At 37.4% G+C, this 24,043-nt stretch overlaps 1 protein-coding gene across 1 annotated transcript in view; it reads left to right on the forward strand.

Moving 5' to 3' along the window:
- Window positions 1-24,043, forward strand: part of ADGRV1 (adhesion G protein-coupled receptor V1) — a 564,070-nt gene that overhangs the window by 241,125 nt on the left and 298,902 nt on the right. The window contains exons 79-82 of the mRNA XM_073801943.1: window positions 13,806-13,990; window positions 19,018-19,267; window positions 19,795-19,934; window positions 21,463-21,623. Of these exons, the coding sequence (XP_073658044.1) occupies window positions 13,806-13,990; window positions 19,018-19,267; window positions 19,795-19,934; window positions 21,463-21,623 (736 nt within the window). The remainder of the gene's footprint in view (window positions 1-13,805; window positions 13,991-19,017; window positions 19,268-19,794; window positions 19,935-21,462; window positions 21,624-24,043) is intronic.

Below are 24,043 nucleotides of genomic sequence, written 5' to 3' on the forward strand. Positions count from 1 at the left end.
ATAATTTCTTCTGTGAGACTTTGATAGACCCTCCTTTTCCATAAACGTCCCCCACTTTTTTGTTTCTCTCCTGACAGTTTTTAAAGTTTTCCCCATGGTTGATTCAGGTTTTCCACTTTTTCGAAAGACAGTTTTGATAATTTGGGGAGTTCTTTTCATTGCTGTTTATGTAAAATGGCTACTTAGATCCAGCATATTTCTTTTTATCATATACTTTTTAATATTATATATCTTATATTTCAATAATTACTTTTTACATTTGATTTATTTTATAATCATACGAATGATGATATAGACTTGGCTCTGTATTTTCCTACCTGGTTTTGTGTTTCATGCTTGCAATAATTTTGACTGGACTGTCTGCAGACTGAGTCAGTCTGTGTTGTTATTTTAGGACGAGCAAATGGGGGGATGTTTTGAGTCAGGGAAGGGTGGCTGTCACAGGTGCCTCCTGGGATTGGCTGTTCATCATCTCTGTCTCCCTGGAAAAGCTAGGCATCCTCTTTCTGCCTCAGGTTCCTTATCTGGAAACAAAGCAAAATAACACTAGCATCTTCCTCACCGGAATGTTGTGAGAATTAGAGAAGTTAGTATAATGTGCTGAGAACAGCACCCTTGCAAACCAAGGGTTACATGAATAGCCTTTTTGGTTTTATTTATTTATTTATTATTATTTTTTAAACATCTTTATTCGAGTATAATTGCTTTACAATGGTGTGTTAGTTTCTGCTTTATAACAAAGTGAATCAGCTATACATATACATATATCCCCATATCTCCTCCCTCTTGCGTCTCCCTCCCACCCTCACTATCCCACCCCTCTAGGTGGTCACAAAGCAGTGAGCCGATCTCCCTGTGCTATGCAGCTGCTTCCCACTAGCTGTTGGTTTTACATTTGCCACTCTCTCACTTCGTCCCAGCTTACCTTTCACCCTCTCAATGTCCTCAAGTCCATTCTCTACATCCACGTCTTTATTCCTGTCCTGCCCCTAGGTTCTTCAGAACCATTATTCCTTTTTAGATTCCATATATGTGTGTAAGCATACGATATTTATTTTTCTCTTTCTGACTTACTTCACTCTGTATGAGAGTCTCTAGGTCCATCCACCTTACTACAAATAACTCAATTCTGTTTCTTTTTATGGCTGAGTAACATTCCATTGTATATATGTGCCACATCTTCTTTATCCATTCAACTGTTGATGGACACTTAGGTTGCTTCCATGTCCTGGCTATTGTAAATAGAGCTGCAATGAACATGGTGGTACATGACTCTTTTTGAATTATGGTTTTCTCAGGGTATATGCCCAGTATTGGGATTGCTGGGTCATATGGTAATTCTATTTTTAGTTTTTTAAGGAACCTTCATACTGTTCTCCATAGTGGCTGTATGAATTTACATTCCCGCTAACAGTGCAGAAGGGTTCCCTTTTCTCCACACCCTCTCCAGTATTAATTGTTTGTAGATTTTTTCATGATGACCATTCTCACTGGTGTGAGGAGATACCTCACTGTAGTTTTGATTTGCATTTCTCTAATGATTAGTGATGTTGAGCATCCTTTCATATGTTTGTTGGCAATCTGTATATCTGCTTTGGAGAAATGTCTATTTAGGTCTTCTGCCCATTTTTAGATTTGGTTGTTTGTTTTTTTTCATATTGAGCTGCATGAGATGCTTGTAAATTTTGGAGATTATTCCTTTGTCAGTTGCTTAATTTGCAAATATTTTCTGCCATTCTGAGGGTTGTGTTTTCATCTTGTTTATGGTTTCCTTTGCTGTGCAAAAGCTTTTAAGTTTTATTGGGTCCCATTTGTTTATTTTTGGTTTTATTTCCATTTCTCTAGGAGGTGGGTCAAAAAGGATCTTGCTGTGATTTATGTCATAGAGTGTTCTGCCTATGTTTTCCTCTAAGAGTTTGATAGTGTCTGACCTTACATTTAGGTCTTTAATCCATTTTTATTTTATTTTTGTGTATGGTGCTAGGGAGTGTTCTAATTTCATTCTTTTACATGTAGCTGTCCAGTTTTCCCAGCACCACTTTTTGAAGAGGCTGTCTTTTCTCCATTTTATATTCTTGCCTCCTTTATCAAAAATAAGGTGACCATATGTGTGTGGGTTAATCTCTGGGCTTTCTATACTGTACCATTGATCTATATTTCGGTTTTTGTGCCAGTACCATACTTTCTTGATTACTGTAGCTTTGTAATATAGTCTGAAGTCCGGGATCCTGATGCTTCCAGCTCTGTTTTTCTTTCTCAAGATTGCTTTGGCTATTCGGGGTCTTTTGTATTTCCATACAAACTGTGAAATTTTTTGTTCTAGTTCTGTGAAAAATGCCATTGGTAGTTTGATAGGGATTACATTGAATCTGTAGATTGCTTTGGTAGTATATTCATTTTCACAATGTTGCTTCTTCCAATCCAAGAACATGGTATATCTCTCTATCTATTTGTATCATCTTTAATTTCTTTCATCACTGTCTTATAGTTTTCTGCATACAGGTCTTTGGTCTCCCTTGGTAGGTTTATTCCTAGGTATTTTATTCTTTTTGCTGAAATGGTAAATGGGAGTGTTTCTTTAATTTCACTTTCAGATTTTTCATCTTTAGTGTATAAGAATGCAAGGGATTTCTGTGCATTAACTTTGTATGCTGCAGCTTTACCAAATTCATTGATTAGCTGTAGTAGTTTTCTGGTAGCATCTGTAGGATTCTCTATGTATAGTATCATGTCATCTGCAAACAGTGACAGTTTTACTTCTTCTTTTCTGATTTAGATTCCTTTTAATTCTTTTTCTTCTCTGACTGCTGTGGCTAAAAATTCCAAAACTGTGCTGAATAATAGTGGTGAGAGTGGACAACTGTGTCTTGTTTCTGATCTAGAGGACATGGTTTCATTTTTTCACCATTGAGACCAATGTTGGCTGTGGGTTTGTCATTTATGGCCTTAAATTTTGTTGAGGAAAGTTCCCTCTATGCCTACTTTCTGGAGAGTTTTTATCATAAATGGGTGTTGAATTTTGTCGAAAGCTTTTCCTCCATCTATTGAGATGATCATATGGTTTTTCTCCTTCATTTGGTGAATATGGTTTACTACATTGATTGATTTGTGTATATTGAAGAATCCTTGCATTCCTGGGATAAACCCCACTTGATCATGGTGTATGATCCTTTTAATGTGCTGTTGGATTCTGTTTGCTGGTGTTTTGTTGAGGATTTTTGCATCTGTGTTCATCAGTGACATTGGCCTGTTGTTTTCTTTCTTTGTGACATCTTTGGTTTTGGCATCAGGGTGATGGTGGGGCCTTGTAGAATGAGTTTGGAAATTTTCCTCCCTCTGCTATATTTTGGAAGAGTTTGAGAAGGATAGGTATTAGCTCTTCTCTAAATGTTTGATAGAATTTGCCTGTGAAGCCATCTGGTCCTGGGCTTTTGTTTGTTGGAAGATTTTTAATCACAGTATCAATTTCAGTGCTTGTGATTGGTCTGTTTATATTTTCTATTTTTTCCTGGTTCAGTCTCTGAGGGTTGTGCTTTTCTAAAAATTTGTCCGTTTCTTCCAGGTCGTCCATTTTATTGGCATATATTTGCTTATAGTATCTCTCATGATCCTTTGAATTTCTGCAGTGTCAGTTGTTACTTCTTTTTCACTTCTAATTCTATTGATTTAAGTCTTCTCCCTTTTTTTCTTCATGAGTCTGGTAATGGTTTATCAATTTTGTTTATCTTCTCAGAGAACCAGCTTTTAGTTTTATTGCTCTTTGCTATCGTTTCCTTCATTTCTTGTTTTAAATTTTATTTCTTTTTAAATTTTGTTTCTTCAATTTTTGAATTTTATTTATTTTTGTATACAGCAGGTTCTTATTAGTTATCCATTTTATACATATTAGTATATATATGTCAATCCCAATCTCCTATTTCATCACACCACCACCACCACCCCCTACCGCCACTTTCCCCGCTTGGTGTCCATGCGTTTGTTCCCTACATCTGTGTCTCTATTTCTGCCCTGCATACTAGTTCATCTGTACCATTTTTCTAGGTTCCACATATATGCATTAATATATCATATTTGTTTTTCTCTTTCTAACTTACTTCACTCTGTATGACAGTCTCTGGATCCATCCATGTCTCTACAAATGACCCAGTTTCGTTCCTTTTTTTGGCTGAGTATTCTTCCATTGTATATATGTACCACATCTTTATCCATTCATCTGTCAATGGGCATTTAGGTTGCTTTCCCTCACCTGGCTATTGTAAATAGTGCTGCAGTGAACATTGGGGGGCATGTTTCTTTTTAAATTACGGTTTTCTCAGGGTATATGCCCAGTAGTGGGATTGCTGGGTAATATGATAACTCTATTTATAGTTTTTTAAGGAACCTCCATACTCTTCCCCATAGTGGCTGTATCAATTTACATTCCCACCAACAATGCAAGAGGGTACCCTTTTCTCTACACCCTCTCCAGCATTTGTTGTTTGTAGATTTTCTGATGATGCCCATTCTAACTGGTGTGAGGTGATACCTCATTGTAGTTTTGATTGCATTTCTCTAATAATTAGTGATGATGAGCAGCTTTTCATGTGCTTCTTGGCAATCTGTATATCTGCTTTGGAGAAATGTCTATTTAGGTCTTCTGCCCATTTCTTGATTGGGTTGTTTGTTATTTTAATATTGAGCTTTATGAGCTGTTTATGTATTTTAGAGATTAATCCTTCGTCTGTTGATTCGTTTGCAGATATTTTCTCCCATTCTGAGCATTGTCTTTTCGTCTTGTTTGTAGTTTCCTTTGCTTTGCAAATGGTTTTAAATTTCATTAGGTTCCATTTGTTTATTTTTATTTCCATTACTCCAGGAGGAGGGTCGAAAAATATCTTGCTGTGATTTATGTCAGTGTTCTTCCTATGTTATCCTCTAAGAGTTTTATAGTGTCCAGCCTTACATTTAGGTCTCTAATCCATTTTGAGTTTATTTTTGTTTATGGTGTTAGGGAGTATTCTAATTTCATTCTTTTACATGTAGCTGTCCAGTTTTCCCAGCACCACTTTTTGAAGAGACTGTCTTTTCTCCATTGTATATATCCTTGCCTCGTTTGTCATAGATTAGTTGACCATAGGTGTGTGGGTTTATCTCTGGGCTTTCTATCCTGTTCCGTGATCTGTATTTCTGTTTTTGTGCCAGTACCATATTGTCTTAATTACTGTAGCTTTGTAGTATACTCTGAAGTCAGGGAGTCTGAATCCTCCAGCTCCGGTTTTTTCCCTCAAGACTGCTTTGGCTATTCAGGGTCTCTTGTGTCTCCATACAAATTTTAAGATTTTTTGATCTCGTTCTGTAAAAGATGCCATTGGTAATTTGATAGAGATTGCGTTGAGTCTGTAGATTGCTTTTGGCAGTATAGTAATTTTCACAATGTTGCTTCTTCCAATCCAAGAACATGGTATATCTCTCTATCTGTTTGTATCATCTTTAATTTCTTTCATCAGTGTCTTATAGTTTTCTGCATACAGGTCTTTTGACTCCCTTAGTAGGTTTATTCCTAGGTGTTTTATTCTTTTTGATGCAATGGCAAATGGGTGTGTTTCCTTAATTTCTCTTTCAGATTTTTCATTATTAGTGTATAGGAATGCAAGAGATTTCTCTGCATTAATTTTGTATCCTGCAACTTTACCAAATTCATTGATTAGCTCTAGTAGTTTTCTTTTTTTTTCTTTTTTTTTTTTTGTGGTACACAGGCCTCTCACTGTTGTGGCCTCTCCCGTTGCAGAGCACAGGCTCTGGACGCACAGGCTCAGTGGCCATGGCTCACTGGCCCAGCCGCTCCGTGGCATGTGGGATCTTCCCAGACTGGGGCACGAACCCGTGTCCCCTGCATTGGCAGGCAGACTCTCAACCACTGCGCCACCAGGGAAGCCCTCTAGTAGTTTTCTGATGGCATCTTTAAGATTCTCTATGTATACGATCATGTCATCTGCAAACAGTGACAGTTTTACTTCTTTTGCAATTTGTATTCCTTTTATTTCTTTTTCTTCTGTGAATGCCGTGGCCAGGACTTCCAAAACTATGTTGAATAAAAGTGGCGAGAGTGGACGTCCTTGTGTTGTTCCTGATCTTAGAGGAAATGCTTTCAATTTTTCACCATTGAGAATAATGTTTGCTGTGGGTTTGTTGTATATGGCCTTTATTTTGTTGTTGGTAAGTTACCACTATGCCCACTTTCTTGAGACACTTTATCATAACTGGGTGTTGAATATTGTCAAAAGCTTTTTCTGCATCTATTGTGATGGTCATATGGTTTTTATTCTTCAGTTTGTTAACATGGTGTTTCACATTGATTCATTTGCGTCTATTGAAGAATCCTTGCATCCCTGGGATAAATCCCACTTGATCATGGTGTATGATCCTTTTAATGTGTTGTTGGATTCTGTTCGCTAGTATTTCTTTTTTTTTTTTTTTTTTTGCGGTACGCAGGCCTCTCACTGTTGTGGCCTCTCCTGTTGTGGAGCACAGGCTCCGGATGTGCAGGCTCAGCAGCCATGGCTCACGGGCCCAGCCGCTCCGCAGCATGTGGGATCTTCCCGGACCAGGGCATGAACCCGTGTCCCCTGCATTGGCAGGCGGACTCTCAACCACTGCACCACCAGGGAAGCTCTTTTTGCTAGTATTTCATTGAGGATTTTTGCCTCTATATTCATCAGTGATATTGGTCTGTAATTTTCTTTTTTTGTAGTATCTTTGTCTGGTTTTGGTAACAGGGTGATGGTGGCCTGGTAGAATGAGTTTGGGAGTGTTCCTTCCTCTGCAATTTTTGGAAGTGTTTGAGAAGGATGGGTGTTACCTCTTCTCTAAACATTTGATAGAATTCATCTGGTCCTGGACTTTTGTTTGTTGGAAGATTTTTAATTACAGTTTCAATTTCATTACTTGTGATTGGTCTTTTCACATTTTCTGTTTCTTCCTGGTTCAGTCTTGGAAGGTTACACCTTTCTAAGAATTTGTCCATTTCTTCCAGGTTGTCCATTTTATTGACGTAGAGTTGCTTGTAGTAGTCTCTTAGGATGCTTTGTATTTCTGCGGTGTCTGTTGTAACTTCTCCTTTTTCATTTCTAATTTTACTGATTTGAGTCCTCTCCCTCGTTTTCTTGATGAGTCTGGCTAATGGTTTATCAATTTTGTTTATCTTCTCAAAGAACCAGCTTTTAGTTTTATTGATCTTTGCTATTGTTTTCTGTTTCTATTTCATTTATTTCTTCTCTGATCTTACGATTTTTTTTTCCTTCTACTAATCTTTGGGTTTTGTTTGTTCTGCTTTCTCTAATTCCTTTAGGTGTAAGGTTGGATTGTTTAGTTGAAATTTTCTTGTTTCTTGAGGTAGGCTTGTATTGCTATAAACTTCCCTCTTAGAACTGCTTTTGCTGCATCCCACAGGTTTTGGATCGTTGTGTTTTCATTGTCATTTGTTCCTAGGTATTTTTTGATTTCCTCTTTGATTTCTTCAGTGATCTCTTGGCTGTTTAGTAATGTATTGTTTAGCCTCCATGTGTTTGTGTTTCTCATGTGTTTTTCCTTGTAATTGATTTCTAATCTCATAGCGTTGTGGTCAAAAAAGATGCTAGATATGCTTTCAATTTTCTTAAATTTACTGGGGCTTGATTTGTGACCCAAGATGTGATCTCTCCTGGAGAATGTTCCATGTGCACTTGAGAAGAAAGTGTAATCTGCTATTTTTGGATGGAATGTCCTATAAATATCAATTAAATCTATGTGGTCTATTGTGTCATTTAAAGCGTTTGTTTCTTTATTAATTTTCTGTTTGGATGATCTGTCCATTGGTGTAAGTGAGGTGTTAAAGTCCCCCACTATTACTGTGTTACTGTCGATTTCCTCTCTTAGAGCTGTTAGCAGTTGCCTTATGTATTGACGTGCTCCTATGTTGGGTGCATATACATTTATAATTGTTATATCTTCTTATTGGATTGATCCCTTGATCATTATATAGTGTCCTTCCTTGTCTCTTGTAACACTCTTTATTTTAAAGTCTATTTTATCTGATATGAGTATTGTTACTCCAGCTTTCTTTTGATTCCATTTGCATGGTATATCTTTTTCCATCCCCTCACTTTCAGTCTATATGTGTCCCTAGGTCTGAAGTGGGTTTCCAGTCACAGGAGAGGGGAATGACATTTTGATCAGTGATAACTAGACTAATTAGGTTCTATCTTCCTGGACTCAGAATTTGGCACGTTATTACCTGAAAGAAAGGTGGATGGATAACCCAACACATTGCGGTTCTTGGAATGACTCTTCACACCAGCCAGTAAGAATCTGTTTATATGAAGATCTCTTTCCTGCTAGTGTTGGAGGGTTCCTGCGGAGGTTGGGGGTGGCTATGGCTCACCGTGAGGACCTCCTTCATTTCTTTTTCATTTATTTCTGATCTGCTCTTTATGATTTCTTTCCTTCTGCTAACTTAGTGTTTTTTTGTTCTTCTTTCTCTAATTGCTTTAGGTGTAAGGTTAGGTTGCTTATTTGAGATGTTTCTTGTTTCTTGTGGTAGCATTGTATTGCTATAAACTTCCCTCTTAGATCTGCTTTTACTGCATCCCATAGGTTTTGGGTCATCGTATTTTCATTGTCATTTGTTTCTAGGTACTTTTTTATTCTTTCAGTGATCTCTTGGTTATTAAGTAGTGTATTTTTTAGCCTCCATGTGTTTGTATTTTTCTTTTTTGCTTTTTTTTTTTTTTTTTTTGCGGTACGTGGGCCTCTCACTGTTGTGGCCTCTCCCATTGCGGAGCACAGCTCCAGACGTGCAGGTTCAGCAGCCATGGCTCATGGGCCATTCCGCTCCACGGTATGTGGGATCGTCCCAGACCGGGGCACGAACTCTTATCCCCTGCATCAGCAGGCGGACTCTCAACCACTGCGCCACCAGGGAAGCCCGTGTTTGTATTTTTTACATATTTTTTCCTATAATTGATATCTAGTCTCATAGCATTGTGGTCAGAAAAGATATTTGATATGATTTCTATTTTCTCTGATTTACCAAGGCTTGATTTGTGACCCACGATATGATCTATCCTGCAGAAAGTTCCATGAGCACTTGAGAAGAAAGTGTATTCTGTTGGTTTTGAATGGAATGTCCTACTAATATCAATTAATTCTATCTTGTTTAATGTGTCATTTAAAGCTTGTGTTTCCTTATTTATTTTCATTTTGGATGATCTGTTCATTGGTGAAAGTGGGGTGTTAAAGTCCCCTACTATGATTGTGTTATTGTCGATTTCCTCTTTTACGGCTGTTAGCATTTGCCTAATGTATTTAGGTTCTCCTATGTTGGGTTCATAAACATTTACAATTGTTTTATCTTCTTCTTTGATTGACCCCCGATCATTATGTAATTTCCTTCTTTGTCTCTTGTAATAGTCTCTATTTTAAAGTCTATTTTTTCTGATATGAAAATTGCTACTCCAGCTTTCTTTTCATTTTCATTTGAATGGAATATGTTTTTCCATCCCCTCACTTTCAGTCTGTATGTGTCTAGTTCTGAAGTGGGTCTCTTGTAGACAGCATATATACAGGTCTTGTTTTTGTACCCATTCAGCCAGTCTGTGTCTTGGTGGGAGCATTTAATCCATTTACATTTCAGGTAATTATCAATATGTATGTTCCTATTACCATTTTCTTAATTGTTTTGGGTTTGTTATTGTAGGTCTTTTCCTTCTCTTGTGTTTCCTGCCTAGAGAAGTTCCTTTAGCATTTGTTGTAATGATGGTTTGGTGGTGCTGAATTCTCTTAGGTTTTGCTTGTCTGTAAAGGTTTTAATTTCTCTGTCGAATCTGAATGAGATCCTTGCTGGGTAGACTAGTCTTGGTTATAGGTTTTTCCCTTTTATCACTTTAAATATGTCTTGCCACTCCCTTCTGGCTTGCAGAGTGTCTGCTGAAAGATCAGCTGTTAACCTTATGGGGATTCCCTTGTATGTTATTTGTTGTTTTTCCCTTTTTGCTTTTAATATTTTTTCTTTGTATGTAATTTTTGATGGTTTGATTAACATATGTCTTGGGGCTTCCCTGGTGGTGCAGTGGTTGAGAGTCCACCTGCCAACGCAGGGGACACGGGTTCGTGCCCTGGTCCAGGAAGATCCCATATGCCATGGAGTGGCTAGGCCCGTGAGCCATGGCTGCTGAGCCTGCGCTCCACAACAGGAGAGGCCACAACAGTGAGAGGCCCACGTACCGCAAAAAATACATATATATATATATATATATGTCTGGCGTGTTTCTCCTTGGATTTATCCTGTATGGGACTCTCTGCACTTCCTGGAGTTGATTATTTCCTTTCCCATATTAGGGAAGTTTTCAACTATAATCTCTTCAAATATTTTCTCAGTCCCTTTCTTTTTCTCTTCTTCTTCTGGTACCCCTGTAATTCTAATGTTGGTGCGTTTAATGTTTTCCCAGAGGTCTCTAAGACTGTCCTCAGTTCTTTTCATTCTTTTTTCTTTTTTATGCTCTGCCGTAGTTATTTCTACTATTTTATCTTCCAGGTCAGTTATCCATTCTTCTGCCTCAGTTATTTTGCTATTGACTCCTTGTAGAGAATTTTAAATTTCATTTATTGTGGTGTTCATCTCTGTTTGTTTGCTCTTTCGTTCTTCTAGGTCCTTGTTAAACGTTTCTTGTATTTTCTCCATTCTATTTCCAAGATTTTGGATCATCTTTACTATCATTACTCTGAATTCTTTTTCAGGTAGACTGCCTATTTCCTCTTCATTTGTTTGGTGTGGTGGGTTTTTACCTTGCTGCTTCACCTGCTGTTTGTGTCTCTCTCTTCTCATTATGCTTAACTTACTGTGTTTGGGTCTCCTTTTCGCAGCCTGCAGTTTTGTAGTTCATGTTGTTTTTGGTGTCTGCCCCCAGTGGGTGAGGTTGGTTCTGTGAGTTGTGTGGGCTTCCTGGTGGAGGGGACTGGTGCCTGTATTCTGGTGGATGAGGTTGGATCATGTCTTTCTGGTGGGCAGGACCGTGTCCTGTGGTGTGTTTTGGGGTGTCTGTGACCTTATTATGATATTAGGTAGCCTCTCTGCTAATGGGTGCGGTTGTGTCCCTCTCTTGCTAGTTGTTTGGCATAGGGTGTCCAGCACTGTAGTTTGCTGGTTGTTGAGTGGAGCTGGGTCTTAGCGTTGACATGGAGATCTCTGGGAGAGCTTTTGCCACTTGATATTACATGGAGCTGGGAGGTCTCTGGTGGACCAATGTCCTGAACTTGGCTCTCCCACGTCAGAGCCACAGGCCTGACACCCAGCCAGAGCACCAAGACCCTGTCAGCCACATGGCTCAGAAGAAAAGGGAGAAAAGAAGGAAGGAAGGAAGGAAGGAAGGAAGGAGGGAGAATAAAAAAAAAAGGAAGTAAAGTTATTAAAATTAAAGAAGAAAATTATTAAAAATCAAATAATTGGAAAGTAATAAAAGAAAAGAAAAAAGAAAGAAGATAGCAACTGAACAAAAAAACCAATCCACCAGTGATGAGAAGCACTGAATACTGTATTAAAAAAAACAAACAAAAAACGGACAGACAGAACCCTAGGACATATGCCAAAAGCAAAGCTATGTAGACGAAATGACACAAAAAGTATATACATACACACTCACAAAAAAAGAAAAAGGAAAAAGAAATCTATATATAAAAAAGAGAAAAAGGAATAGAGCAACCAATCAATAAACAAATCTATTAATGATAATAAACTCTAAATACTAAGCTAAGTTAAACATAAAACCAGAAACAAATTAGATGCAGAAAGCAAACCCCAAGTCTACAGTTGCTCCCAAAGTCCACCACCTCAATTTGGGATGATTCGTTGTCTATTCAGGTATTCCACAGATGCAGGTACATCAGGTTGATTGTGGAGATTTAATCCACTGCTCCTGAGGCTGCTGGGAGAGATTTCCCTTTCTCTTCTTTGTTCGCACAGCTCCTGGGGTTCAGCTTTGGATTTGGCCCCGTCTCTGCATGTAGGTCGCCTGAGGGCATCTTTTGGGAAGTCTGAGGTCTTCTGCAAGCGTTCAGTCGGTTTCTTATAGGAGTTGTTCCACATGTAGATGTAGTTTTGATGTATTTGTGGGGAGAAAGGTGGTCTCCACATCTTACTCCTCTGCCATCTTGAAGGTCTCCCTCCTTGTTTTATTTTTTGTGTGCTTTGCTGAAAGAAACTTTCTCTTACCCTTGAATATGTATGAAAGTTTGAGTGGCTCTAGAATTCTTGGATCACAGCCTTAAAATCTTGAAACTGCTTATGTTGCTCTGTTGGCTTCTGTCATTTCATTAGCAAAAAAAGTCTGATGTCAGACTGAATTTTTATTTCTCTGTTAGTAATTTTTTTCCTGTCTGATTTCTGGTAAGATTTTTAAAAAACTCTTGAAATTATATTTAAAAATCACCCAAATACATCTGGTGTTGTTTCTTTTCCTAATTTTCTCTGGAAGAAAGCAAACTCTGCATTTTAGACGTATTTCTTTAGCTTATCAAGGATCTATGTTGCTTTTTTCTTTTACCTAATATTTTATATGCTTGTTGTATCTTACAGGTTTGTCCCATTTGTCTGTAATATTTTCTCTGAGTTCTGGGAGTGTTTCTTGAGCTTATTTTTCATTTAACATATTCAGTTTGATCGTTTTAGTAACCAATGGGCTGTTCCCTATCTCCCCATTGTAGTTTTTACCTTGTTAAATTTCATTTTGTACCTTTTATCTTTACCCTGTGTATTATTCTCCATTATTCCTAATTGTCTTTAAGATGGTTACTCTTATAAACTTAAATCTTGAGTTCAGCCATCATCTCGGCACTCTATAGATTACAAAGTTATTAAAAAATATATAGAGAATATTGAGCCACTTTCTCAGTGAGCTCAACTAATAGCAGTAACAGAAAAATCATTTCAACATTGTCATAAGTTCATTAGTAAAAGTATGTGCAACTTACAGAGTGTAATCATGTATGCCAGCAGCTGGGGCATAGGGTAGAAATCACAGAAAAAGTGATGACTAATTTGGATTTTGAAGAATTAATAGGGACTCCTCAGGTATCTAAGAGTGTAGTGGAATAACAAGTCAGTGGCTTCACACCCATGCTTACTCTGACAGTAAAAATGTGTCCCCCATCATTCACGTGAGGGGTAAAAATTAAATCATGAAGGCTATTTTCCTCTTACTCTCCTTGTCCCTCAAACAACAAATAACCCAGTCCGTTCAGGTAGGAAGGCTCATACTTACCAATAAAGGCAAGAGTATCAGGAGCTCTTGACTACTCTTGGTTGGAAAAGGATTTTCTCCTTTGATGTTTGAGAAATTTAGTGATACGTGGTGGCTTCTGTCCAATAAAAAACAGATAAGAATAAATTTTGTTCTATTATAGACATATATTCTTGTGTCTATTTCCTTAGTTGTTGGTCGAAAGAAAACAGAATCTTGGGGTAGGTGTAAAAGTGAGATTAATTTGACTCGTGATGTTAATTATTGTAGTTAAAATTAAGTGACCAATGCAACTGTTTGGGGCTTTATCTAGATATTAAGTAGAAGATATTTTGGTGATTATGCCTTTTCTTTATAAAATGATTATTTATTGCTTTTTAAAGTACAGATGCATTTGAAATATGATTTTGATGCTGACTTCTCTTAAATTCTTCATAGGTTCATCTTCATTTTTGTTAATGTTAGTAACTGGTAATAAAGAACAAGTTATACCATATATATTATTTAAGCAGTTTATTTTTGAACATATATTTTCATACTTGGATTTTTTTCCAGATAACTGTTGAAGGAAAGAAGCAAGCATTAAGCATTGAAAGCCGAAATCTTTTCTATGAGATTCTTTGTGCTCTTGTTAACCCAAAACGCAAGGACACTAGGGGATTCAGTCACTTTACTGAAGTGACAGAGAATTTTGCCTTTTCTCTACTGACTGATGTTACTTGTGGCTCTCTTGGTGAAAAGTAAGTATCATTTAATATAATAGCAGTACCTTATATGTATTCCTTCACAGTTTACAAAGTAATATGCAGTGCAAGTTGATGTTTAACTGATGTAACTCAGGATTATACAATCAATACATTGTACCTAATGGGCAAATTCAGTTAATTATTTGAAGAAAACATAGAAACTACATCAAGAGAAATTAACTTATACTGTCAGTTATATATTCCTCTTGTTTTGAAGGTTCTTTTAAAAATAAAAATGTGTTATTGCTTACTCATATTTATATAATGAGTAGAAGATACATTTCTGAATGGAAAAAAAAGTAAGATGATTCCAACTTTTAGACATATTTTAGGCCATATTTTTTATTGTGGTAAAATACACATAAGATGAAATTTACCATGTAAACTGTTTTTAGGTGTACAGATCAGTGGCATTTAGTATATTCACACTGTTGCCACCATCACCACTTGCATCTCCAGAACTGTCATCTTCTCAAATTGAAAATCTTTACCCATTAAGCAGTAACTCCTCTTTCCTCCCTTCCCCCAGCCCTGGTAACCTCTATTCTACTTTTCAGTCTCTATGAATTTGCCTATTCTAGGCACCTCATAAGTGGAATCATACAATATTTGTCCTTTGTGTCTGGTGTACTTTGCTTAGCGTGTCTTCAAGGTTCATCCATGTTGTAGCATGTGTCAGAATTTCACTCCTTTTTAAAAAAAGTTTTTTTAAATTGACTTGTAGTTTATTTACAACGTTGTGTTAGCTTCTGCTGTATAGCAAAGTGATTTAGTTATAATATATATACATTCTTTTTTATATTCTTTTCCATTATGATTTATCACAGGATATTGAATATAGTTCTCTGCTCTATACAGTCGGACCTTGTTGTTTATCCATTCTATATATAATAGTTTGCATCTGCTAACCCCAAACAATCCGTCCCCCTACCCTTGGCAACCTTTGTCTGTTCTCTATGTCTGTGAATCTGTTTCTGTTTTGTAGATAGGTTCATTTGTGTCATATTTTAGATTCCACATATAAGTGATATCGTATGTTATTTTTCTTTCTGACTTACTTCACTTAGTATGATAATTTCTAGGTCCATCCATGTTGCTGCGAATGGCATTATTTCATTCCTTTTGTTTCTATGTAGTATTCCATTGTATATATGTACCACATCTTCTTTATCCATTCCTCTGTTGAAGGACATTCAGGTTGTTTCCATCTCTTGGCTATTGTGAATGGTGCTACTATTAACATAAGGGTGCATATATCTTTTTGAATTATAGTTTTGTCTGGATATATGCCCAGGAGTGGGATTGCTGGATCATGTGGCAACTCTATTTTTAGCTTTTTGAGGAAGCTCCATTTTGTTTTCCATAGTGGCTGCACCAACTTACATTCCCGCCAAGAGTGTAAGAGGGTTCCCTTTTCTCCACACCCTCTCCAGCATTTGTTATTTGTAGGTTTTTTAAGATGGCTCTTCTGACTGGTGTGAGGTAGTACCTCATTGTAGTTTTGATTTGCGTTTCTCTAATACTTAGCCATGTTGAGCATCTTTTCACGTGCCTGTTGGCCATCTGTATGTCTTCTTTGGAAAAGTGTCTATTTAGATCTTCTGCCCATTTTTTGATTGGGTTTTTGTTTTCTTGTTGTTGAGTTGTATGAGCTGTTTGTATATTTTGGAGATTAAGCCATTGTCAGCTACATTATTTGCAAATATTTTCTTCCAGTCTGTAGGTTATCTTTTCGTTTTGTTTATGGTTTCCTTTGTTGCACAGGAGCTTGTAAGTTTGATTAGGTACCATTTACGTACTTTTGCTTTTGTTTCTATTGCCTTGGGAGACTGACCTAAGAAAACATTGGTATGAGTTATGTCAGAGAATGTTTTTCCTATGCTTTTCTTCTAGGAGTTTTATGGTGTCATGTCTTATGTTTAAGTCTTTAAGCCATTTTGAGTTTTTGTGTATGGTGTGAAGGTGTGTTCTAACTTCACTGATTTACATGAAGTATGTGTCCAACTTTCCCAACACCACTTGCTGAAGAGACTGTCTTTTTTCCATTGTATATTCTTGCCTCCTTTGTTTAAGATTAATTGACCATAGGTGTGTATGTTTATTTCTGGGCTCTCTATTCTGTTCTGTTGATCCATATCAACTTTTAGACATACTTTAATATACTGTTAATTGTGTTTCTCCCTGGAGTTTTGGTTCAATTTCATCCATTTGGAGGCAGTTCTCTGAATGTTGTTGAACTTCAGAGTCTTTTGTTTTAGAACATATTGCTGAACTTCAGAAATGTTGTTTCATGGCTGGAGTTTCAGGGCAGAGAGCAAGTAAGAGGAAAAGGAAAAAGTAAAATGTGGTTTGTGTATTAACTGTATAGTTAATTTTGTAACTATATGTTAATATTCTCCAGTTCTGGTGTTTTATTGATAAATTACATTCATAAGGTAAATTGGATCATTGTAGTACAAAGACCTGAATCATGTTTTAATTCTGTTTGACTTAACATAAAAATAGGTCATAATAGAACATGGTTGGAAGTTGATATTTCCCTCCAATTTTCACAGAGTACTATGTTATTTAAAAAGCAATTATTGTTATTTAGCGGGACATGTCTGATTAAAAGTGTTGTTCGGTGAAGTCAGATAGTTCATTGCTTTGTATAGTCTCAGTCCTTTCTCTTTGTTTTTCCATATTTATGCAAGATCACCAGGATGTTGAGATAGTGGTAGACGTGAACCATCTACCCTGCTGTGAATGTTGATTCCATCTTTGCTCTCAAAGGCCTGGTGAGAACTCAAAAGGGTATAAGATGCACAAAAGGAGTGGCTTTTTCTGTCTTGTTGCCTAATGTGCTCTCAGGGCCTAGAACAGTGTCTGGTACATGGTAGATTCTCAGTGGTTATGGTATAATGAGTGAATAGAATGAATAAAGGAATCAGTATGTTTTGGGCCATGTGCATCGTCCCTGCAGGCTTGCTGTTTCGCATGTATAATGGCAGTCAGGCAAGAGGAGCAAGCATGGCACATTTCGGGAAATCATCACTTGGGGAGATCATCAACCTTTAAATATTGAATATAGAATACGTTAGGTAGGGTGTGTGTATGTGTGTGTAGGAATCCGATTTAGGATTTTAGAGCGATCGTGTTGAGGACTATGTTAAAGATGAGTTTTTTTTAACTCAGGGAACTCTAAAGATGTTGACCATTCTAATATGCATTATTTATACATTGTCTTAAGCAGTATTCAGGGGCATCTACTGGGAGTGAAGGGTTTGGGAATAGAGCAGGGATATTGAGGAGAATGATGGTATCTAGAACAATCATTTGGAAGCCAAGTAAAAACAATGTCAAGTGGCATTGAGGGTCTGACTGAAGTCGGTCATTGTGGATTTGTAGTGGTGCCAATCTACATGTTAATGTGGGTTTTTCCCCCTCATTTAAACCTAGGTGTAAAGCAGATTTGGGGATTGATCAAAGTTAGTGCATTGGAAGGGCATGGATATAGGAGGTTAAAGTGTCAGGGAGAGTGTAGTTGTCGTCAGGCCCTCTTAAGGGGCCACGGATTTGACACACTTGTGTCAAGGTTGGGTAGAGTCACTGTACCTGTTGTGTTCGTCTGAGAATGCCAACGTAATGGGGTCCCTGATAGCACTGATGGGTTAAATATCAGAAGATTCCAGGGTGGGTGGGTAGGGCGTAGGTTCACTGGTCTCAGTCACATTGTACCTGGTCAGGGGTGGGGAGGTCGACAGTGGCAGCTTTTTAGCTCTGAGTCACCAGTGAAGATGTAGGAAGCTAGATGGGAAGATGAAGAGATGAGCTTTTTATAAGCTGTTGTGGAGGTGCAGATGGCCTATATGGATTGAACTGTTTTAATAGGAGTCTTGGACACAGGGGTCTAGAGCCTGGATGAATGGCTGGACTAAAGATAGATTTTAAAGGTACCAATTCAAATGTGGTAGTTAAAGATTTTTTTAAAAGAGAGTATATAGCTAGAGGAAAAAGTTAGCCCTTACCCTTTCTTTTCTTTTTCAAATCTTCTGTTTAAAATTCTCAACTCCATTTCCCAGGTTAGGGGCCTTGACGAGGTATTTGTATCCATGATACATTTATATATACTCAGCATCTCTTGTGGCCCATGTAACTTTTAAAACTTAATGCATGATTTTTATCCTAATATATTCTCTATTCTTTTTGAGGCAGGTTTCGGGTACGATTCACCTTTGTGTCTCTTCATTGTTTGCAAACATGATAGATCCACAGAAAAAATGTATCAGATTTTTTGGAGGACTGGTTAAAAAATACAGATTCGTAGAAACTCTAGCCTCCCCCAGGCAAGGTTTCTGATTTAGTAAGAGTGGGATGTGATCTAGAAATCTGTGTTTTAAAACAAGCTTCAAGGTGATTTCAACACACACTGAGGTTTGGAAGCAATTTCACTGAGCACAGGATCTCGTGCCTAGGGAATGTTAAAAACAGTTGTTAAATGGATAAAGATCCCTGCTCAGGGCTGTTTCTTTTATCAGATAATATGGTTAAATTGGAAATGCTCTGATGGCTTAGAAAGGGGTGAGGTAAACTTGATGAAAACATGGCTCTAGGTATATAAGTTTTATGATATTCTTGAATATAAAGCAGAGTTTCAGTTTAGTGGTGCATCCTTTCCTCAACCTATTCCACCAATGCTGATGTGACTAATACAGAAAAGTACATTTTATAACCACAGATCTGATATCTGTGAAACAGCTTGCAAAAGCCCATGTTTTAGGTTATAAGGGGGATCAGGCAAGAGGATGCAGAAAGTTCTGTGCAGAAAATCCTAACAATTCACCGTAAAAGAACTGAAAGCACATTCTCTTTACTGCTCCTGGGTAGGTAGTGTCATGGTTATACATAAAGGAAGGAGCTCCAAGGTGATGAATTTTAACAAATATGTTTTTAACAAATATGTTAAAAAAATTTAACAAATATTTGCAAATACATATGCAAATGCATGCCATTTTAGCAGAACCTTTGCTTTTCTGTCATAGAAGCAAAACCATCCTTGACAGTTGCCCGTATTTGTCCATACTGGCTCTTCACTGGTACCCTCAGCAAATCAATGGGCACAAGTTTGAAGGAAAAGAAGGTGATTATATTCGAATTCCAGAGAGGTTATTGGATGTTCCGGATGCAGAAATAATGGCCGGGGAAAGTATATGTGAATTAGTCCAGTTTACAGAGTATAGCAGCCAGCAGTGGTTTATAACTGGAACTAATCTTCATGCCCTGAAAAATAAGGTAATCTATCATTTAAAGAATTATGTGGTTAGAATCTGATTTTTCCTTAGCAAACATATTCCTCAGGATACATTCACTTGATCACATTTGTGGTAAATGCTAGACATGGTGAGCTAATTACGAAACATGTCCTATCTTTATGAGCTAGTTGTAGAATGTTTAGTCTCAAAAATAGTTGGAAATATTTCCTTCATGTTTTATTAAGTAAAAAATATATATATAAGTGGAGAAAGTGAAAAAAAAAAACATAGCTTTCTCTAATGCTATATTGTATTGTATATCCCGCTTGTGATGAAGTCTGACAATAAAGTCTGTCAGCTGGAGACTGCTCAGCAGCTGGAGTAGAGGTAGAATGTTTGCAGTGGAAAACCAACCAGACAGCCTGCATTCATAAGCTACGAATAATAGTGACAGTAAGCAAGTAACTAAAATGCCTGGAAAAATGAAGCGAAGTTCAGAATGGGAGATTCAGTCATGACATTAATTTGAAAAAATCATTACATTTTCTATTCTTTTTGGCATTGTAGGTATTATCTTTGAGTGTGAAAGGCCAGAGTTCACAACCCCTGACCAACAACAATGAGATTCTCTACAGGATTTATGCTGCTGAGCCTAGAATTGTTCCCCAGACATCTCTGTGTCTCCTTTGGAATCAGGCTGCTGCAAGGTACTTGTTAATAATGCTTTAAAATCAGAATTTGTTCCTTCCCCATTCCAGTATCATTAAGCCCAGTGGTTTTTTTTGTACTGAACATAGAGGTCTCAGGTGAGATTTTAGACTGGAGAATAACCTCTACACTAAATGAGACAGAGCAGCATAGGAAATGGTCTAGCCTTGTGCAGGTGGCAAACGCAACCAAACAATTTAAATATGTGTTTAACACATTATGTACTCCTTTATTATTACTACTTTCACGGGACATAGTGTGAGTTCTACTCAATTCAGATAACCTCCCTGTGGTTATTGGTTAATTTATTGAGCAGGGAAGGAATTTCTTTTGACCCCTTCCATCTGGGCTTGTGGTTCTGGATCTGCTGCTCTATGTTTAGAGGGAGTAGTAGGGATTTATAATTCTAGTCCACATATGACTTGGAGTACATTTTGGGATTAAAGCCATGCACAAGAATGAGAAGAAGGGCATGATTCTTTCTTTAACTCTCCTTGGCCTAAGACATGTTTCTGAGCAGTTCTCTCTCTGGGAGCTCAACCAGGGCTGCAGGGTCAGGCATTGCTGGCTTAGAAGGTTTAGGGTTCAAATCAGTCACTAGGTTCTGTTTGTTACTGACTTACAGCCACACCAACTAAAATTCTAAAGAGGGTTCAACAGCTTAGTTGGGTAACCAACTGTCCTTCAAACACCAAAACTCTCCTTAGTCTCGTTGTGAGAAAATAATTTTCCATTGAAATTCCTAATGTCCGAGGACACATCTTAAACCTAATACACTCTACAATCCTCAATATATAATTAATACTGAATGTTTCAAGCTTGAATCTGCAGTTGGGATTAAGAAGTTTTATGTCCTTAGAAAAGTAAAGGGATCAAGAGGCACTGGAAGGGAAGAGGCTCAGTCGGTAGTCACTGAGGGATGCTCGGAAGGCATGGAATGTGACACTGTATTTGCTATAATCATGACAGTTATTGTGGTAAAAGCCAAACCTTATAGAAGGAAACACCTGAAAGAACCCTGCGAAACATTTACATAATACAACTGGCTCAAAATCCAAAAAAGCTGAGCTAGGAAACTTAGAAAAGCATGTAAGTAATTTATGTGGCTCAAAATAAAGGAGTTGTGAAAAATGAGGAAGGGTGAACACTGCACATTTGATGGCTATGTTGACCTTTTGGTATTCTTGAATGCTAGGGAAGAGTACTTTCTGTTGAACACCTTGAGTGTGTTTGCTTTAGATTAGGTAGGGACTGATACTGCTCTTTTGAGAGGACCAGCTTCTTTGGTATTGGGAATGCTTCTGCAGGTTTAGTTAGTATTTAGGCTGCTTCTTAAAGTATCTGTGGGATCTTTGTGTCACGTCTTGGACAAGGTGTTCCCTCCAATGTTTCTTCTTGAAAATGTGGTCTGCTTACGTCTTGAGTAAAGAATACTTAGGTTCAGTAAGTTATTTTTTCTTTAAAAGCCATCTCAACGCCTAAAGTATTGATGAAAGAGGAGTAGTGACGATTGTGTTTTTGCCCTAGCTGGTTGTCTGACAGTCAGTTTTGCAAAGTGGTTGAGGACACTTCAAACTACGTGGAATGTGCCTGTTCCTACATGTCCGTGTATGCAGTCTATGCCCAGACTGACAACTTGTCTTCATACAACGAAGCTTTTTTCTCTTCTGGATTTATATGTATCTCAGGTGAGTTACAGTATTTTTGAGTCAACAATTTAAAATATCGATGAGAATAAAACCCATTTTCCCGGAGTCTTTTTATATATGCAAGATGTGGGCATACTGTAATTCGTCAACACAAGGAGAAAATAAACTTTCCCATGGTCTTGTTCATTAATTCATACAGCAGTTGTTTATGGAGGACCAACTTTGTACTGAGGGAAAGGAAAGAACAAGACATAGTTCCAACTCATCTGTAATATAAAGTACAGTGTGGGATAGAAGCTAGATAGTAAGAAAGGGTATAGTTGATAGTGCTGTGATTTAGAAGGCAGATTCTGCAGTGGAATATCAGGATTGTGTGAGATAATATAAACAAAGCATTTTGTATTTTCATTAGAAAATAAACCTATCCCTTGGCTTGATTTGTATTCTGCAGTCTAGAAGCTCTAAATATGGCTTAACCACTGTGTTAAAAAAGAAATTGTCTTTCACCTTCTACATCTAGGTCCCATTTCTGGCAGGAATAGGAACTTGAGTTGTGTTAATGTCTGTCAAACTATTTACCTATAACTTAGCTTTGAATAACTATAGAATTATTCTCATTTGCTGTTTTGATTTTGTGGTTGGGAGTCTGAGAATTCCTTACACTATATTTCTGTCCCCACCCTCATCCATTCTGTGCCCTGAGTCATCTTTTACAGACGTACAGCAGCTTCTGTGAACAACATGCTACATAGAGGACTGGGTATAGGGTAACTCTGAAGCCAGATGGCCTGGGTTCAAATCCTGGTCCTGCCATTGGCTAGTTGTGAGACCTGGGCCTAATACCTCCATTTCCATACCCACAATATATGATTTTAAATTGTGTTAGGGCTTCCCTGGTGGCGCAGTGGTTGGGAGTCCGCCTGCCGATGTAGGGGACACGGTTTCATGCCCCGGTCCTGGAGGATCCCACATGCCGCGGAGCGGCTAGGCCCATGAGCCATGGCCGCTGAGCCTGCGCATCCGGAGCCTGTGCTCCGCAACGGGAGAGGCCACAACATGTGAGAGGCCCGCGTACTGCAAAAAAAAAAAAAATGCTTAAATTGTGTTAACAGGGTGGTAGATATACTAAGTCAGACATTCTGCTTTCATGATATTTTGTGTGTAAATGTGATTATCATTGAATTTATGTCTTTTACTTGGTGTGCAAACAGTCCCCTAGCAATCTTTATCGATTAGGAAAATTTTGTGGAGGTAGAAGCATGTAGTTAATTATTCTTCTTTATCCTGGTTGTTAAATCTTTCTACTATAATTTAATGTTCTGTGTCCTAGTTAAAATATTTTCATTATAATTTCATTTTATAAAGTTATACATTTTCCTTAATGTATCTTAATTCTAAACCTAACTTAGATTCAGTAGCAAAAGTTAACAATTTCTTATTCTTAATAGCATCTTCCATAAGAATGATGTTTCTTGCTTAATAGATTCTTCTAGGTACACAGAGTTCCAAAATCAGATGGAGACATCCTATTTTACTTTGATGCAATCTATTTACAGAAATTTCATAGACTGATGAAATAGAGCCAAAAGGTAAAATCCTGAAATAAAATCTATTTAGATATCATTTCATGTATTTCCATAGAGACATAAATCTAAGTGCTAATATAACCCACAAAATCCTTTGCTTGTTCTAAATACTAAACATCAAAGCAAAGAGTTTTAAAAACTAAAGAGAGAATGTTACCTTGGTTTTTTTTAGAAGACTAGCAGGACTGTAAGATATTTCCTGAGAGGATTGTTAATAAATATGCATTTTTGCAACTAACTCTTGAAAAGGCTGCATAGATTTACTCATGTATTTGAGAACCAACACCCAAATATTAATATCTACATTTATTACTTTTGACTTGGACTCATATTTGAAATTATTGGTTTTTTTCCCCTCTGTCCATGACATATTGTAACATGGATTGCACGTTCTGTGGATCAGGAGACATAAAGTCCTATCTTTGTGCTCAGTTTCAGCTTCTGGGGAGGATGACATTCTATCACTCTGAGGGCCCCCAGGAACGAGGCAAGAGACTTTTATATATCTTACATACACATTCTGTAATTTAGGTCAGGCCACACCAAATATCCCTCTGAATTTGGAAGCAATCTGACAAACTCTTTTCATGAAATGCGGTAACATACAAGTAGACAGAAATTAAACCCTTTCTAAAAACAATCAGGATAGATCACAGTGTATCTGTTCCAATTCTAGTTTACAGTTCTGGTTACTTTACTAGAGCAGAACAACTAAAATGATCCAAGTGTATGAAATGGGCATGTAGGCCAAGAAGTTAATAATCCTCCATTTAGAAAGGTGAAAGACTAGGCTATATACCTGTGACTTTTAAAATTGTAAACCAGTTTATCAAATTCCAAGAAATTAAAGTTATCCCTTGAAGCTAAAAAAAG

Source organism: Tursiops truncatus, chromosome 3, assembly GCF_011762595.2.
Source record: "Tursiops truncatus isolate mTurTru1 chromosome 3, mTurTru1.mat.Y, whole genome shotgun sequence".
NCBI classification, from domain to species: domain Eukaryota; kingdom Metazoa; phylum Chordata; class Mammalia; order Artiodactyla; family Delphinidae; genus Tursiops; species Tursiops truncatus.